Here is a 20,480-nt window from a genome sequence, read left to right as displayed (position 1 = left end):
TAGCTTGCTATGGTTTTGGTCATAGAAAGTTCAGGAAGTGTTTCACAGTGCTGCTAAACATCTCTGCTGACCAGCTGCGACTGAAAGGGCAAGTCTTGCATCTTCACCCACACTCCCACTACTTCTCTCCAGTGAGGCAGTGGTACTCGTCTGCCCCACAGTGAGCGAGGTCAAACATCTGAGCCAGCACACAACTAACCTTGCAGAAGAAGGTTTAAATCCCTGCACACAAGGTTTAAATCCCAGCATTATAGAGTCAGGGACCACAGCAGGTAGCACAAAGACAATATCAGGAACATTGAAAGCAGCTGAAGCTAACAGGTGTGTTAGGCAGCAATTTGCCATCACATTAGTCTGTCTTTGCTGTGATGCCTTGGAGGGAAAAAATAGAAGAAATAGCTGAATTCAGCTTTATAGTAATAGTATTTTATAAAATCAGTGATGTGCTTTTCCAAGTCTGACAGGCATTAGCTGCAAGATTAATTCATGTGGCCGTTAAAGACTGTGAGTCATTTAACACCTCATAAAAGAAAAAAGTGGGGGGAAGAACAAGAAATACAACATGGAAAATTTTTCACATTTGGACGGCTGATTAAACTTTTAAGTTCATATGCTGGCAACATCTCAGGGAAATTACAGTAAGAACAAAGAGCCTGTCAAACAATCTTAGAATTTGCATGCAGAATACAATGGCTTCTGTATCCAAAGGAATTAATGATTCTAGAATGTCAAAGGCATGTCTCGACAATGAAGAACCATGGAAAGAAGGAAACTTGGTGAGCTGATTTCACTGGTTAAATAAGTATTTTGGATTCTTGAGGAATGCATAATGATGCTGCTCCCATAAAAAATAAGAGAAAAAGGGGTGATTGCTTTAGAACTATTCTGAACAATTGCTTTCAAGAACAGAAGCTTTCAGATTTCTCTTACTTAAGCAAACTGAATCAACTATTTACTATATTAAGACTGCAAAACAAATGTAAAAAAAAACCCTTAACAGCTATCAGTGCTGATTTTTAATCATAACAAGAGATAACGTGAACAAGAAAAGGTTATTTATTGGTTGAACTGTTTTCTCTGTGGTGATCCACTAGCTAGCAACTAGAGTAATTATGGGCCACTTGCAGATTTCACTTGGCTTCCAAAAAAAGTGTACTTTCTCTGCCTCACACGAAGCCTTTTACATCAGTTGGAAAGATGATGCAAGACATTCCTGCTTCCCTCTCATCTGCTTCTGCCCACACTTTACTCACCACAAGTTCATAGGACCTTTAGTTGTTCTGATGCAACACCAGAACTACACGGCAAGTAGCAGTAAAATGACTTGGATTAGAAAAGCCTCTACACACACAAAAAAAATTTTTACAAAAGCACCAAAAAACCCCATGTAAGAATGCTTTAAGTCTGTATCATTTTAATGATCTGGGTTTCACAGTGCCCTTGCTCACCTCTGCATCAGTGTAAGAAAGAGGATTTGAAATACTGGCCATGTTAGGAATAAGCAGCTCAGGGAAGACACATGAAAAAGGTTGAAATTCAAGGCAGTTTCACCACAGAAGTGAATATAGGTAAATCACACTTAATTTGGGAGGAAGTGGTGAAATGGTTCTACAAACTGCCTTTTTCATGGCAAAAAAAGTACCAAATATTCTTACATGGTGTCAGCTATATGCTCTGTGGAAGCTAGCAGTCTCCAGCACATAACAGGGATATCAAACAGAGCATCATGGAGGCAAACTTCAAACAATTGGCAATATGTAGGTCCCATTGTGATCAGCAGAAATCCAGGACTCAACTCAGCTGCCGCAGCATAGTTGCCTAATGCCATCTGAGATGCTCTGTCACATCCAATACACCCACTCAAGACTAGCAGATGTGACAGGGGAGTCTAAGAAACCTGCACCTCTGTGGGATGGCAGCCGGACGCCTTGACAAACACTCACAGGGTCTAAAATAACACTGAACACCTATATTCAGACAAATTAATCTGTTTTAAGTGAAGGTTGCCAATGCAGTCTGGAGAACGATTCAGCCCAGCTGACTGCCTCCCTGAGTTCCACTGATTTAACTGTATTTCCACTCACTATGGTGAGGCACAGACTTCCAGCACAGACTTTTAAATGTAGATTTCTTTATTTTGAACTGAATCCCACTTCATCCTGCTTTTGATTCAAAGATGAATTTCCTTAATCTTCGAAGACCTAAAAGAGGACAAGAGGACAAGACTTCCTGTGTCCCTTTAGAAAACAGGAAATACCAGGACTAAAATCCCTGTGATTTGTTCTAGAATGCCTTCTACTTAAAAATAAGAGAAGACAACTCAACCACTACTACTCAAAAGATATGACTTCACTCTTAATGCTACAGATACCTCTAGATAAATAGAAAACATAACAGAAAACAAAGACGAAAAAGATAAAATAAATAACAATTTATTGTTATTTATATATTTATATAATTATAAGTAACAATTTCCTGCCTATACTGCTTGTTATTAAGCCAAAGCTGTAGTAATTTTAAAACAACAACTTGTATAAAAAGATGGCATGATTTCCCAAAGGATAAAGTGTCCTCTATCAACATAAGCAATTGATTACTGTTCTTATTTTAGATGCAAGCATATATTCCTCTATGTCTATCAGTGGAAAATACCTAATGATACAAGACCTGAATTACTCTCTTGTTGAGAGCAGGAGTCACATACAAAGATACTTAAGGCAGATAACTCATTTTATACAAGTTTCATCTAGTCAGGAAATGGCAATATGACTGTATAGTGAGATACACACATAAAATAATGCACAGCTACTTATCAGTACTCACCTGCATTTCATACTTCAGGGTCATGTGGAAGCACCAAGATCCCAATCCCACAGCTGAAAACAAATCAAAACCATGGTCAACATAAAAGTCTAAATGTAAAATTTTCAAGTATAGTAATTTAAATGCAGAGACAAATCTCCAGTGTTCTACAGCCTTCTACTTTATACATTAGTCACCAGTGATGCTCCTGAATTTCTGCGTTTTTGGGAGTGAGTGTCCTCTTTCCCTCCTCTCAATACTGTCTCCTATGAACTGGTGTAATCTCAAAGAGGATAGGAACAGAGGGAATCCAGAATGAACTGAGTACTATAATTCAATATATCTTTTTTTTTCTTCAAGTACAACATTCAATGGCTAGTACTGCTGAAAGCCTCTTATATTTCTGCTTATTGTCCAGTTTTTAAAACCTACATTTTACACAGAGCTTTTTATTGTCTCTATAAGCAGAAATTAATTGCTACTAGAACTCAGAACTCGAAATTCAAGGCAAACAAACCAATCCCACACAGTATGGATTCATTTTGTGAAATGAGATCACCATTTCTTGGCCTTCTACAGAGAAAGACAAGCTTCCAAGAAATTATTTATATTTATCTGAAATACCTCTTTTCAAACTCTGAATTTACTTCTGAAACTACTTTATGAGATATAATCTTTGCCTGTGCACAGCTTTTTCACTTAGACATGGATAATGTTTCTTAGAAGTTAGATTTCACTGTTTAGAGCAAAGCTGGTACAATATTTAATGCATCATTCGTTACTTTGAAATGTTATCAGTAAAACACTCTCATTAAAGCACCAGTTCATTTTTATTTCGCAAGAACAGTAACACGATGTCTTGTCTTCCTGAAGAGAAGAAATTATGTTTTACCTCAGACTAGTTTCAGACACAGCCAAGTAATTTGCACTCAAGCCTTGATCATGGGGTAATGCTGCCGTGTTTTGCAGCAAGAGCATCACCTTGTCTACACATGACAGTCAGGTTTCACTGATGCATAAACAAGACCTCTATCCCTGTGCATTCTATCAAAGGATTTCCAAGACAGTCGACAGACATGTCTGGAGATGCTTCTTTAGATGTTATTAGACTAGAATTGTGACTATTACACGTACTCAATGAAATTAAATACCTAAGCATGTAACTTTACTGAAACCTGAAACTGTAATACAGCTACATTTAAAAATCTATTGCCAAAACTTTATTGTCATTAATTCCCTGGGAAAAGTGAACACAGCTCTCTACCATACTATAAACAATCATATGCATTTCTGTAAGCTCTGATTACATTGGTTTGCTTCTGAAAAATATTTCCAAACAATAAGCGACAGCTGCTTTCACCTTCATTGAGATTCTAATGAGAAATTCTCACAGCCATTTTTCTGTGTATATAGAATATATGACAACTATTATGCATTGTGGAAAAAAAAAAAAGCATTACGATCATAATTAAAACAATATCATCCATTATCCTGGCTGTCACAGGACACAAACTCTTACAATTTGTAAAAAATGTAATTTTCAAATATGGGAAAAATGATTGCATAAAAAATTTCAACTGATTTTAAATTAACAAAATATGTCCTAGGGTTGTGGGATTTTCTGTTTGTTTTTCTTAATGTTATTTGGGTTAATAAATCTCAACAGTCAGCTACTGAACTCCTCTTCTTCCTCCTATATGATTAGAAGCAGTTCCTTTTATATTAATTTTTCCTTTAAAGTCTTTCAAAAAATCAAGAATGCAGGAGATATTACTGTTTCAGGTCATTAAACCCATGACTACAATTAATTTCTAAAATAAATTAAACCCTTCTTGTTTCTGTGCAACGATCACAGAGTTTCTCAGATTACAAAATTTTACTATGCACTGCAGAACGATATTTTAGCTATGTTATGTAGCAATAAAACAGATATTTGAAACAAGAAAAGCTGACAGGGACTTGATCACATGGTCCTTCCTAAAATAAAAACCTCTAATGGAAATGGCTGCAACAGTGCTTGCTGCAATTATAACAGAGCTCATGAGCATGGTTAAGTCTGTCTGTTATACATGCATTCAGCAGATAACCCAGAATGTTACATGACTGAAAATTATATGACTTTTTTGTCACTCTTTATGTCTAACTTACACTTATTTGTCTCCAGTAAGCAGTGGTTTAATACTTAGGCTAAAATGCTTTCACACGTGGCTTCTACTTGAAGTTCTACAGGAAGGCAGCTATCTTGAGATACACTTCTCATCATCTAACTCCAAGCCCAAAAGCCATCACTGTAATGAGACATTCTGCCAGCTTTGTACTTTTCAAAATAGGAGTGATCACAATCACTGATTGCACTGGTTTTCAAGAGAAGCAATAATTTGCTTCTTACCTTGTAAGCAGGAGTTGCACTTTTTATTTTATGTGTTTCCTTTTGCAAAGAAGCTTAAGTCACTAAAAGCTGCCTATTGGTAGAGAAGTTTTTACGCCATCTGAAGCAGTACCATTTCCTCCCTAACTAAGATAGCTCACTTTTCATAGATACTGCAAGTCACTCCTCATTTTTACATCAACAAACCTCTCAAATTACAGGGGTTATATAAGATTATATCTTAAGCATAGAACAGACACTAAGTTACAGTAGTATGATATCATAACAGCACTTAAAAAGACTGGAAATGCAAAATCAGGTTAGCTGTTATATGTAGACTAACACAGTCGTCCTTTGTCCTGCAGCAAACACAACGTGTAGTTACTGCCAGTTCATAAAACAGTTGTGTTAGTGATGATGTAAAAGCAATACTTTTGCAAACTTTACTTCATACACAGTTATTTCACTGTCAAAAAACTTGAGGGCAATAACTATACTGAAAATAATCTAACATTATACAGAAGATCCAGCTCTATATATGAACCATATAAGCTTTCAGGATTTGAACCCTAGAGGGATTTTTTTCCAAGTTTTAGGAAGCATCAGAAGGAACACATAATCAGTGATAATTCAGTTTGATATAACTACCTATCAGCATTCAAAATTCGCATTGTAAGCCTAAATCCTTTACAGAAAAAGCAGTTTATTAGGATTTCAGAAGGGGTTTGCATTTAAACTCAATTTAAATTTAAATTTAGGGTTTCAGAAAGGGTTTTAATTTAAACTTTGTACAGGTACTGTATGAAAATATCCTGAATGAAGGATGCTCCAGATGCAAACACCTTTATTTAGGTATCTACACATGAACTAAGTGTCACAGCTCCCACTAAGAGAATGGCATTATCGAGAGTAATTCAGCTGGCCAAACAGGTATTTTAGAATGAGTCAAATGATCCTCCTGGCTTTAATGACTGTGACGGTAGACGGAATCCTCTGCAAAGGCAGACACGTATGTTTAGGTGTTTAAATTCAGAGGTGAATTCCATCTTTTTTTTTTTTCTTTAAAGAGTGATAGAAGTGAAGATAAACAACAACATACTGCATTATAAAAACAGTCAAAGAATGAAACAATGAAAAAGTAGAATTCAGTTAAACTATTTTTAATTAATTTTTTTTGGCAAAGGTTTCCCTCCACAGCATAAGAGACAGGAGAGACCTTAGATACTCCAAGGTTACAGTTCTACTAGTAATAAAGACACTATAATACAGCTGTCTTCACTAGTGAATTGTTAGAACAGTCTGCACTGTGAATCTGGGCTACTCCAACTAGCACTTTCCCCAAGCAGCTTTCAGGCACTGCCCAGCAGCCAGAAGAGTCCAGGGTCTGTGCTCAGCAGGGAACTTGTACGCAGTCACCTTGTTCTGGAGGCTAAGATGAACAGACATGGGCTGTTCCATGCTACTTGGCTTCAGCACTCAGGAATGTTCCCAGCCACATTTGATGTGCTAACACCAGCACAGCCCTAGGAGCTTCTCTACGGGTGTTAGGTAAGAATAAGGGAATTAACTTTGATTGAAGAGCTTCAAAGAAGTTATTTCACAGTTACAGAGTTTCACTGGAAATAAAGTTTAGTAAGTTGCTTTCAAGTTCCTATGGCTATGCGTGATACAGAAAACTTTTTGCACTATTTTTTCTCCGTTTAGGCACTGCTTGAATGACTAGGCCCTATTAAACAGGACAAAGAAATATAAACCAGAAAAATCCTTCCAAATTTCAACTAAAATATCTAATAAAGTACATTACTCCATTTCTCTTATCCTATGTCCAGAACAGTTACACTCTTTTTTTTTAATATATACATATAGGGTTTTTTTAAATGGAGACTCTTCTAGAATATGAACCATTTCAGAATCAGTTTTTCAGAATGCATGTGGAGAGGACATATGGTAGAACCTGATACAATACCCCAGTGTCATAAGGAACAACTCAAAACAAACTGCTTGTCCTTTGAGGTAGTGACAGTGTGATGATTTGTTCCATGTACTTCAGGAGGTGCAACATGCTAAAGTAACTGCTTAAGATTATTCTTCATAATTTATAGGTTGATTAAATGGTTCTCTAAAACTTAAAAACCACATCCAATTCCTACTGAGTTAATCGACAGCCTACCTTTTGTGCTGAAAGGTAGCTGAAAAGAGGTCTGAGAACAGTGTGCTGTATCTCAAAGAACTTGCTGAAAAGTGCAACTCAGTCTGGGTACCAGTATGAACAAGAAACTTATTTGAACAATTATTTAGAAATAGCCCTTATTGTCCTACCAAGATCTTAGCATGTATGTGAAACAAACAGTGCTTCCATAATTCAAAATGCATTTGGTTCTAAAAGGAAATAAATGGCAACCAAAGAAATTGTGTGTATAAAAGTGAAGCACTGAACACGGTGTGGTAAAACACAAAAGAACTGACAATCAGCTAAATGTCTGGAAGTATCCAAAAAAAGCAGCTGATTTGGATTGAAATAATGTCTAGAAACAACACTTCTTATGTTCTCAAATGCTAACAGATTTAATTTTAACATCCGCTTTGACAGCTGTCTTTTCATGTCTTGTAAAATCTCAGTAACTATACAAAGTTTTTAAAACCTAACTGAAGTGCCCTCCCACCTCCATCTTCACAGAGGATTTGTTAAAGCATTTCTGCTTTGACAAAACAACCCTCAGACACTACTAGCTAGGTAGAAGCACTGCTATATGGTCTTTAATGAAGCATGGTGCCTGAAGGAAATCAGAAGTTTGCATTAAATTCACTATCCCTTCACAGGGATTTTTTTGTTACAAATTAAATAAGTAGAATGAAATCTGTTAATGAATAAAATTCCTGTGAGGGAAAGAACTCATTGGTACTTTTTTTACAAAAAGGAATTTCTGTACACTTACTATCTCCAGTATGCAGCTCGTTCAGTCACATGCACAGAAAAAATGCCAATGTTCCTGGCACATTTCAACTATATTTAAAATTCTGTTTATGTTCTCATTCACTGCTTTTATTCTGTAGTAGAGCAAATGTTAAGAGAATTGTCATTTCAAATCATCCTCTTCCTGTTTTTCAGTGGGAAACTATAAAGTCTTCTACGTTCCTTTACATCTTTCAACTGCTGGAAAACAGTCCAGCGTTACAAATACTGAAGCAGAGACAAAACAGAAGGGAAATGCTTTTGGGAGTGACCTTTAATGTTAGGTTCCAACATATGAGATAAAAATCAAGTCATGCAAGCATTTATCACTTTAGACAGGAGTCAAAGCCATCCCAGTCACAGATGAGCAGGGCCCAGCTGGAACTCAGGACTGCCCTCCAGCACTGCTGTTGAATATGCAGGCTGAGCTCCCCTTCATCAACATCACGAAGAGTATAAAACTGAAGTCCATTGTATTTACTATGATCAAAGACTTTTTTTTTCTAAAGCATTTTAAAATTTAAATGGTATATGAGAAATGCCTAGCTAGTGTGGCAGCCTGACATTCTGGCCAGAGACTGGCACACTCTCTCCATCATAAAGTGCCACTGACAGAGATAGCCAAAAATTACAGTGAAGACAGTCTCAAACATAGTTTTAATTTAATTCATTTTTTTTTTAGTTTAAAAAGAATGGCAGTATAGGATACTTTGATTCAAGAACACACAAAGTCAACTTAAGCAAATGCTTACACACCATTTCTTTCTCTCTCTTTTTAGAAGTAAACCCTGACTTTCAAGAATTCTGTTTCATACTAAGACAAAAACTAATAATTACTCAAAACTATAAAAAGCCTACAACTGGCTATTTGGAAAGTGTTCAGACAACATGCAAAGCTGTGCATTGTTGCTGCCTACCTTCCACACAGATCAGCAAAACTGATGTAACCGAAAACTCACTAAGTTACACCTAGTGTACATTACGGTTTACCTGGCATCAAGGATACATTTAGCATATGGATATGTGTTTTTCAACAATGTTTGCCTAAATACACAATATGCCAACATTAAAAGTAACATTTATCAATCCTTTACCACTGTGAAGACCAAGAAAGATCTCCACAGAGTTGGAAGCTATAGCACACACAGAAATTCTGTGAAATCTAGTTTGAGACCCACCAGCCAAATGTGAACCATCTTCAAGCATCTTTTCTCATAAGGAGCATGACTCCTATTTGCATGATTAACATTTCAAAGGAAGTTGGTTCTTTTCTGGATTTTGTTATTACAGAGAAAACAGACTGCTCTTAAGTAGATCTAAATATGAACATCACACTGTTCTTCCATCCTTACAAAACTTCCCAGTTACTATGGCATTTAGATTGTTGGGTCATATATGCCAAAGAGGAATTGAAAACAAATTCAAACTCATGAAAGAATGCCTTTCCAGTTCCTTCAAGATCTTGGCCATTTCTTATATTACTGTTCCATACAAATGTAAGAAAAATATAAATATAATGTGAAACTGTCTTTTAAGTAGACCACACAAGGCACCTTCTGTAAATCATCATAAAAGTACAGAGATGCAACAAGTAAGTCCTAAAGCCAGAAAAGGATCAGTCTCATTTAGTTATTTACTGAATTCTAACTTCATGATCTTCCAACAAATACAAATTTTCTGTATACATTAAAAAGTATAACAAACTGAGGTTTACTTTTCACACACATAGTATTTAGACTTAACTACTTGGTTTATTAATATTTAGATATATTGTTCATTGCACATCTGAGCTCTCTTTATAGTCACAGAGCAAATTAAGTTTTACACATACCTGTAAGACACAAATATGCAGCTAAATACCGTTTTTCAAGGCCATCTTTATAGGTCTGAATCGCACCATAGATTGGAGGTAGAATGAAAATCAGGTTACTCACTGTGTTCCCTGTAGGACAGAAACCAAAAGCACAGATTTAGAATTGGGTACCATGCACTTTTAACTAAATATAACTAAATTTAACTAAATAAAACTGCATTCACTCATTAAAGACAGATTCCAACAGTTTTCATCCAGAAAGCTACACTTTTTTGGAATTTGTCTTCTGCTTTCACACATAATACAAAGTTAAATTTTTATAACGTACAGTTAACTACACAAAGGCAAAGAACATTTTAACTCTTTTGTCTTTTTTTCATATGTGTGGATAGTAATAAAATACTAATTTAACTAACAGTCTGACTTAGATGGTGCTTACTTTCTTGTCAGAAGGGAGAAAGATAGGATTACCTCGATGACACAGATTATGAATCAAAACCTGATTCCTTGAAGAGATATAAGCCCCAAATAGTTCAAGCCTGGTATTTTAAAAGACTGTTTGTTTTTTTCTTTTCTAAAGCTGATTCTTGAAACTCATCAAGTGACTCATTCCTAAATGAAACCAGTTCAATTTTTACTCTTAGTGTACTAGTCACTGTGGGCACACAGAACAAGCCAGATGGGATGCTAAATCACACATCATAATCTAAGACAGCACAATAAGGAATAATAAAATGTCAGAAGCCGCTACTGATCAGCACGATGGGCAAGTGTCAGAGCTTATCAAGAGCCTGAACTTCAGCAAGACACCACTGCTCTCCATCCCTCCTGTTGATGCTGGGATACTATAAGGTCTCCAGGAAGACCTTATAGCAGTCTTCCAGTACCTAAGTGGGACCTACAAGAAGGTTGTAGAGGGACTTTTCACAAGGGCATGTAGTGATAGGATGAGGGAATGGCCTTAAGCAGAAGGAGAGCAAGTTTAGATTAGATACTGGGAAGAAGTTCTTTACTGTGAGGATGGTAAGGCACTGGAACAGGTTGCCCAGAGAAGCTGTGGATGCCCCATCCCTGCAAGTGTTCAAGACCAGGTTGGATGGGACTTTGAGCAACCTGGTCTTGTGGAAGGTGTTCCTGCCTATGGCAGGGGGGGTTGGAATGAGATGATCTTTATTGTCCCTTCCAACCCAAACCATTCTGTTAATCTACGATACATTCTATGCAATGCAAAGAGATGACACATTGCAGAGACCAGGGAAAGCAAGAACAAGCAAAGACCTCAGCTCTTGTACCAGGGGGCAATCTGATTTAGATGCATTTTTTTTCAAACTGTGCTGGCTTATGGAAAAGTACAATGAAATACCACAACTTTAAGTGAAGCATAAGAAATGTTACATCTCTCAGCAGAAGGGATGCAGATTCAGCTTTTTAGCTTAACCACAAATCGTAATTTTGAGAATAAAGGTTATGTTATGGGAATTAAATGCCATGCAATTTGGGAATATAAGCAAATCTGTTAAAAAGGCAGAATGTTGCTTATATAAAACTGCACACTTTTACACATCATCAATTAAATATATATAAAACTCAAACTCTAATTTCCTTATATCCCAATGAAAAATACAGTGTACGAGGCTATGAAGACACCGAAAATACTCCCTATTTTGGTCTTTCTTATTCAGCAGAACATATCAGAAGCATTTCACATTCTAAAACAAAGAACAAGAGTGAGTGGGTCCTGTCTGAAGTACACCCCTAATTCAAGCACCTATTTTTCAGGAGTCCTACTTGCCAAGATTATTCCCAAAGAAAAGCAAAAACTACCAAACTATGTTCATATAACCTAAAGTATTACAGTCCCCCGGAAAAAAAAAAAAATCATACTTTACAGTTTTAAAGAAAATTCAGTCCCAAATGGAAAAAGAAGTTTATTTCAGAACACATGTAGCAGAAGTATATAACTGCCTTTAACAAGGTAGCTCTTCTAAATTCTCACCATGTAGACACAAATCTCATTTTGAGACTGTCTTCTCAACCAGATAAAAATCTCATCTGATTTTAATCAGATCTTCTTTAAATAATTTCCTTAATGATTTAACACCATCTTCTGCACAACCATGAATTTCACCAAGTTATACCAGGCAAAACAGAGACGTGCCAGAGATCTTACTCTTCTTGTCAGTTCTGTAGTAAGTTCCTCCACATAAAAAAAAGCCCAACTGAAATCAAAACAGCTTCTGCAAAGACATGCAAGTTTATACCAATATAAAACACCTTTTTCGTGTTTAAATTCTTTGGGGAGTCATTAACCTTTTACCACACTCCTGTAGTGTTGCAATGGGTAGTGATTCACTTTCAGTGGAGAACAGGTTTAGAAGAAATTCACTAAAACTCTGCTGTGAGGCACAGTGACTATTCCCATGTTCTCCCATAAATCATATAAAGATGTCATTCAGCCTTGAAAACGAGTCTGGATTACTGAATCTTCTGCTTTCTAAAGCAGTCCTCAACTATGCCCACTTTCAAGAGAAGTTATTAGATGTTATATAAGTATCATTGTTCAAGGTCAGTTATGAAACTGTCATAAACCTGGCAAAAATTCAAATATGAAAATGCCAAACAAAAGCAATACCATGATGTTCATCTGCAACCGGGAAGGCACGTGACTGCAGAAGAGAGTTGCCGTAGGATAACGAACTTCAGATGGATGTAAGAATGCAGAAAACAATCTTCTGTAGGAAAGGGAAGGTTTCAACACTTCCTGTAAAGCTGCAATTATGTTATATTATTTAAAATTTACGAGCATTTAATCTGGGACCATCTTGCTGAGAAAGGAAATACCGTAGACCTAATCTAGCTGCAAATTCCTGCCACTCCTTCTCTGCACTATCTGGCCCATATTATTCAGAACATTTGCAGTATGGATTAGGCAAGCCTATCTGCAAATATACTTAACAAAAGTTGCACACATTTTTTTAAAAGGGGAAATGGAGGCAGGGGAACAATACAGTCTTCTGGCATGCTGCTAGCAAAACTACTTCTTTCAAGAGCAAAAACTGCAAGGTCTCTTGCAAACCCAAGATCCCTATGATTGCATATTTCATAAAAGTCTAGCTAGTCTTTACAAGATTATCCCCACACAGAATAGATTATAAATTCATTAAAAGGGATTTTTACTAATTGCATCAAAAATGGCAGTAAGATATGCACAGATATTAGCAAAGAATACCAAGAAAGAAGAAAAAAGGTGACACAAGTACAGACCCATAACTATAAAGTTAATTAACAAACATGGGAGTGAAACAAGCTTTGAAGGAAGTAGTAAGGAAGTTAAAAATGGGAAAATTGTCCAAACTGTCAAAAAAAAAATTAAAAAAAAAAATTCTAATCTTTTCCACTAAATTTCCTTTCTATAAAAAAGGGGGAGACCCCCAGAGATTGGAGAAATTGCATATAAGGCATGAGGTAGAAGATATGCAAAATAATGAAAGAAGAGATTATTTGTTATGCCTATATGAAATACAATATATCAGAAATTTGATGAATGTGCATGGATGGACCTGGGCTTAACTCTGTACAGCGTTCTTATATTTCAGTACTGGATTCCATGAATACTAGTCCAGAGAGTGACCTGATCTTTCCTTAGTGACCAAAGATTGCTTCTCAGCATTTTACCTTCAGCATTTCTGTCAACAGAAAGGAAGACCATATTATCTGAGGAAGAAATGAATGAACTTGCAGATTGAAATGACAGGAATAGGATTAAATATGATGGCCAAGAGCAGACCTTTCAATGTGAGTATGAATCCTTATTCCAAATGTAAAATTAATCTATTTGAAGAGGTAGAAAAGTGAATTTAGATTCCATGGTAACTGACCACAAGCCATCACTGTAGGCAACAAACCCCCTAAATTTATTTCCAGTAGAGGCAAGGAAAATAGTGATGTCTTCATGTAAGTCAGTAGTAGAATACACTGTTCTCTAGTTATCGATAAAAGAAGAGAGAATGTACATCACGTACAGAGAAGCACCACTCATACTGGAGTGATGAATGGGAGCATACAATTCCAGAAGGGACAAAAATTGCTCAGCTCAGCTCCTGAACAAAACGGCTGGACAGATTAAAACTGCACTCTGTAAATACATCGTGGGTCAGTGCCAAAGACAAGAGGGAGCTATTTGAATGAGAGGATAACACTGACAAAGACTAAATAGATATAAACTAACCCTAAATAGATGTGGACTAGAATAAAGAGGAAAACTTCCCACTAAAGCAGAAATATTTACAACTGCTTCCCAACAGAAACGGGCAGTACGATGAACCTGCTTTCAGGGTGAAGCTCAGTAAGCTCCACAATCAGATTGCATGATGTGGTGGCCTATCACAGTACTAAAACAGACCACGTCCAGAAAGACAATACACAGTACTAGGTACAGGGTTAAATTAATGTCTGATCATGATAAATGCTGACTGTGTGACTGACTGCACAATTTTTTATAGAAGTCTTCAAGACTGTTTTAATGCAGACCATTGTTTCAAAGTACTGTTTTATTCCTTGAGCAAATGCCATGTGGTACCAGAACAAAATCAAATTTATGCAAAACATTTCAACAAGCCTCTGTCTGTAGGAAGCAGAACAGTACAAGTGTTAAACCACATCTGCACCCTGTTCTACAAATACAGCACCAAAACCTGACAAGTCTTTTTCATGATGGATGTAGATTCAGAGTTATCTTCAAGCCCTAAAAAGTATATACATATCGTAAATGCACAAAGATCTGTACAAAGACTGACCTCAAATACAAAGAATACTTAAAAGGGGAAATAGTATCTACAGGCAAACACAGGCACAATATACAACTTACTGTCACACAGACATTATACAGACAGTGGGAAGTACACAAATTTGAAGTACCTTACTTTCATAAAGTTGTCATTTCTAAATTCCACACTATAAAGTAACTTCTACAATAAATTTGGATAAGGAATCAAAAGGAAAAAAACATGCAAAGTTCTAAATAAGTTGAAACAGAACATGGTCATAAATAATAAACAGGATGTAAAAACATCAGGAACAACAGTGGGAGTTAGAATACAGCAGCTGGTTTCGGTGAGGGAGGAATAGTGCTGTTACAAAAAAGAAGCAAAAATTATCATCTCCAGCTTTTGATATAGTGTTCAATGTGATTTACCCTGTGTTAAGAGATGCTTTATTTTATGTTTGTACACAGAATGACTGCAAGATTTACCAACCAACAAGGATCTTTTCAGATCTGAAAAAGTTCCTTCTCTGCCAAACAAATGAAGGCTTTCACTTTCTTATGGTTTCTACAAGACTCAAAACCAACAGAATTAAATGTTAGTCTCAGAGAGCAAAGAAGAAAATGTTTGCACTTTAAAATATTGACTACACATAAAAACGCTCATTTAAAATCAGGACTAACAAACACAATATTCACTACAGGAAGATTTTTCAGCCTCTCCTTAAGGACAACTGCATCTCACTGTGAAAAAGGAGAAATGGAAGCAGCTGCTGCTTTCTAAAATAGATACCTAAGTTGCAATAAAGTCAAAGTATCCTTTTAAGTAAAAAAACACAAGCAAAGAAACAAGATTTTAAGGCTCAAAACATTCATTTCATTGTCTGGATAACACGGGGCTCTGCACAGTCAATTTTAGTGCACTTCCTGGATCATGTAGCTTTATCTTTTTCCATCACTGCAGGAAGACATTAAAAATACTGTAAAAAAACAAAGGCTGTCAGAAGACATCATGCAGAACTTGATTCACCCTCCTAGCTACTTTCAGTCATACGGAATTCTATTTCATGACTTTTGTTTCTGGAATCACCTCACACAGTTCTGCTCTGAACTCATTTGGCAATGTCTGGTACTACAGCTCATTATAACAGAGTTTACCATGTCTAAAGAAATTGCAAAGCAATGCAATTTGAGGCATATATTGAGAGCATAACCATCTACCATAAGTTATCCCCTCTTTTAAAGAAAACTCTTTTCTTTTCCTTGGAAGGAACTCTATGGATGTGAAACCAAAGACAAACAAAAAGAGAATGACAATGAAAGAAAGGTGAGTCCTGTGGCCCAGCAGCACCAGATAAGGTGAAACAATGAAAGATAAAAAAATCTATTTGGAAATTAGATATGAACTAGAGGAGTAGGTAGTCTAACAGTTAAAGACTGAGGAGGAACCTAGAGTATCTCCTTATAAGAATAAGAAACTTATTCAAAATCTAATATGGGAGTTTTTGTTAAGATACAAGGAATTCATAGCTCGCCTACCACAACATTCAAAGTGTCAACAGAGGAATTAATGTGAATACAACCCAAGAAGTTGCCATACAGTATATGCTATATATTATCAGTCAATAAGTAATCCAGAGACCAGAGAAGGTTTGTATCACTGATTTTTGAAAATAAGAGCATTTCATGATTGTTCAGAAGAACTAACTACTCAGAATTGCCTGGTTTAGCCCCTAACTTCTATCTCGCACTGCTCTTGCTTATAGTTTATCACCAGGAGGGTAGTGCAGCAATTAGATTTTCACTTCCACCAGCCAGTTTCAATATTTGCCACTTCAAAGTCTACAATAACTGCATTTCAGAGTGTCAGGAAATGAAAACTCCTGTTTCCATTTGATATTTCAGAAGGACCTCAAGGGGAGAAAACTGAGTCATCCTGACAGGAATTTTGCCAATATGTAATTACTGAACTCCCTGCTTCCTAATGTCCATGAAGGAGCAATATAAACTTCCTGTTACTCAGTGAAATACAACACAGCATTACTCCAGGCTGGAGCACAAGACCAGTGCTGGTTTAAAAAACAGAATTATAAAATAAAAATAAAAAATGTGAGCAGGAAGGTGTTTAGAGTGTTTAAGTGACAAGATCCATTTTTCACCTTGTATAAATCTCCTTTCCAAATACTAAGAAAGCCTTGATTTTGTTTACCAGGGAATTAACTGAAGTTACAACTTCAGCAATTCAGCTGCAATTTGTATTGGCCACCACATATCTAGTAGTAAAATAGCAAAAATACCAAAGGAAACAAATACTGAAGGAATTACTGAACTGTATAAGCTATGTATGCAAGCTTCCTTAAGAACTATAAAAATGAGTAAAGATAATCAACAATTCAAACTAATGTATTATCAGAGAGTCTATTAGATCTCCCTATGTATTTACAATAAAATCAGAAATCTAGAGAGCAAGTTCATATAGATCATAGGAATCATAAAATTAAAAGACAGATAAAACAGCACAGAAAAATATGATGAGGTGAGTACATGACAAAGCAATATGCATTAATCTAGCTCTGTATAGATGTTGTCATCCTGTTACAAGAAAAACTGTAAGGAACAAATGAGAGGAAGGGAGCAGATACAGCAACTAGAAATACTACAAAAGAAAAGAATTATTTACAAAGGAAAAGAACAGCTTCCCAAATCTTAGCCAAGAAGTAGCTACAAGAAAGTAACATGAAATCCAACAGATTTACATGGGGGAAGGACTGAAAAAAATATATTATTTGCATTACTGATGAAGAGCAGCACTAGTGACCAGCACTAACACACTGAAACAAAGAAAAGGGAAGTTCCAGTAGAACATCTAGAAACCAAGCTTATTTGGCAGCAAAAACATCTCCCAGAAGAAGCCATGAATCCTGGAAGAGTTTCAAACAGAATGGACAACACAAGGCAAGATATACAAAGAAAACAATCCACTATGGGCAAAGAAGGGCAGCAAGCGAGGTAGGAACACAGGCTCCTCAATGCCAGCACAGATGCATACCACTGGTGTGAGCACGCTGCGTTCCAGTCGCACGCGTCTCAGCCCCAGCAGAGCACTGCTCCCACAAAGTCCAAGTGCTGGGACAAGGCCAAAAAAACTGAAAGCAGCATTGCTGCTGCAGAGCTGGTGGCCAACTGGAAGGTTTTAGTGTTTAAATTCAGCCTGCAGGGCAGCTCTTCTACACCTTCTAGGCTGCCTCTGCCTTGCTGGGCCTCCATTTCTCCAGGATACGTAAATGTACACTGATATCCTTCTGAAGAGGTAAACCATTTCAGTGATTATTAGACTGGGGAGGGGTAATGAGGTAGTTTTAGAAAAAAAAAATTATTCATAACACAATTTGATTTTTATTCCCAGTGAGCATAGTGGTTCCAACATACTGTATCAACTGATATGTTCTCATTTATGGTCTTACACACTTTATATTCCAGCTGCAGAATTAATTCCCTTGAAATTCATCATACCAGTTCAGCTAATATTTTTGTAGATTGTATTACTCTGATTACAGTATTTCATGTTACATTTGTGTTCTTCAAAACAATCAAAAGGTAATTAGAAGGAAAAAAGCTCTCGACATTGCTGACTAACAAAGCACAGCAAGTAAGCTCAGTTCAAACACGTAAAGTGTGGGTGTTTCCTTATGCACAAACCTCTTTGGTATGAATGTCTTACAAAAGCACTTATAATATAAACTGCTTCTGAATTGCCGTAGGTTACAATTAAGCTATCCTTTCCCTTACCCTCATCTCTGCAAAGTGCTTTGCTACTGTGTAGTCAAGACACTCGAAAATTAGAATCTAACAGGAGACTTCACTAATACTGGCCTTGCTTCTAGTGTATATTACACTAAAGATAAATGAGTGAAAACTAATACTACACAAATTCACATTTTAAATCTCTACTTGTTTCTTCATAAGAAATGGATACCCTTGAAGATACCTTTGCAGTCTCAGAAACACAGTATTAGTGTTTATCATGCAGTTTAAAATTCGGATGGTGAAACATTTATTGCTGAGCTAAAGAAGTTTTTGCTCTTTCCCCTCAAACCCAAAGCACATTGGTTACCTATTCAGTCTCATTTACTGAAGGGTCTAAGCAACCCCAGACTTCTGTGTACTTACTCTCAATATCCTTGCAAGGAGAGGACAGGCTGGATGAGGGTACCCGAGTCACAAAGAAACCTGCATAAAACTGAAATCAGGACTTGCAAACACCAAAGCGTTCCTCTAGCTACTAGACCATCCTTATCCGCCACAATAAAAATGAATGAGTTCATGACACCATCTCTCATAAATAAAGCTTCAAAGTAGAAAGGACATCAGATTAAGAGCTGGGTACTTTCCAGAAGAAATGTTTTTGTTACTGATTCTCATTTTTAGCATAACGGAGTCCTCCTTCTCCTCCTCCTGGAATTCTTAAAGGCTATTGCAAATGAAGGAAAAGAATCTAAAGACCCACAACTTGTATTGGGGTTTTCTTGAGAAAGAATAACTCCAATTTTTTTTCAGAGGAATCTCTCTTAAAGTCTTTCATGAGGGAGGTCTGAGATCAGTATGAGCTGCTGTTCCCCAGAAGAGCATTAAAAGGGCAGGTTAAAAATGGAAGACCAACTGTGAAATTTAACAGGTAATTATGAAAGCAATTGCAAGGAAAATATTCCGAGGTGACAGGCTAGAATAAAGATAGCTACAACACCTAAGTTAAAAAGCCATGTTCCTCCCTTCTGAAGCCAATTATCTTACCATAGCTCTAACTATGTTTATCATACCTATGCCTGGCACCAGTGCAGGGCATTCTGAGGTATTAATAACTGGGTTATGCATTTTGAAGGGAGCATTACATGAAAAATAACAGATTTTAAGGATGTAACAAAAATGTTATCAGTGGTCATTTTTTTTGTGACTGCAGGAAGCAGCCTGGGCAAATATGATAGCACACAGCTTCTTTCCAGGACATTTTATTCTCAATTCAAGATATTCACAATTACAAGGAATAAACTTGCATTACAACTAGCTGATATGTCATCCTGTAATATTTTAATATTGCTTTCCTAGAATATGGGAAAGAGAGTATGGAAAAGAGAGCATCATTTCCCTAATAAACATGCATCTAAGATGATCGTAAGCAGACCAATTACTTTGAAGTACACCTGGAAGGATTTTGAAAGCAAATTTAAAGTAAAAACAGTTGACATAGGCAGATCATTTGAAATACCAATCTAGAAAGCTTACTAAAAGCAAGTGCTTACAGCTGGAAAATGCAATCAAAGTCTAAAGAGATTAGGCTGAGATGATGTAAAGTTAGAATATTACATGCAATAAGCTTGTTGCTGAGGAGTAGATTTGCTTCCATTATAGCCTTTACTGGAAAACAAAATAAAACATACTTTAAATGGTTATTTTAAGGCAGATTGATGATGTCAGACTGGAAGGAAACGACTGAGATGACAAAACTTACTCTTGAGGCCCTGCTAAAACTAAGCAGTGACCAATATGATGTTACAGTGATCATCTATTTAATTTTCATCATTCTTAATTCCTTCCAACTTTTCTTCTTCTGTGCTGGTGTCAGTGTCCTGGCTTCATGTTCAGTGTCTGCACCAAGTCCTCCAAGTCTAAGGGTCTGTCCAGAGCAGAAAACACAGCTTTTGGCAGCTGGCAGCTTTGAGCTACCAAGTACAGCTGCCCAGCATCTGTCAGTCTTCCCTGCAGAGACACCAATTTGAGGCACAGA

At 36.6% G+C, this 20,480-nt stretch overlaps 1 protein-coding gene across 1 annotated transcript in view; it reads right to left on the bottom strand.

Annotated features, from left to right (window-relative positions):
- The window catches only part of ACER3 (alkaline ceramidase 3), a 58,361-nt gene that overhangs the window by 27,162 nt on the left and 10,719 nt on the right, over positions 1 to 20,480 (bottom strand). The window contains exons 2-3 of the mRNA XM_050333150.1: positions 9,955 to 10,065; positions 2,824 to 2,876 (exon numbers count right to left, since the gene is read on the bottom strand). Coding sequence (XP_050189107.1) covers positions 2,824 to 2,876; positions 9,955 to 10,065 — 164 coding nt within the window. The remainder of the gene's footprint in view (positions 1 to 2,823; positions 2,877 to 9,954; positions 10,066 to 20,480) is intronic.

Source organism: Myiozetetes cayanensis, unplaced genomic scaffold (genome assembly GCF_022539395.1).
Source record: "Myiozetetes cayanensis isolate MyiCay16 unplaced genomic scaffold, myiCay2020 scf5-8, whole genome shotgun sequence".
Taxonomy (NCBI): domain Eukaryota; kingdom Metazoa; phylum Chordata; class Aves; order Passeriformes; family Tyrannidae; genus Myiozetetes; species Myiozetetes cayanensis.
The sequence above is the reverse complement of the archived record's forward strand: the minus strand, read 5'-3'. Positions and strand labels throughout refer to the sequence as shown.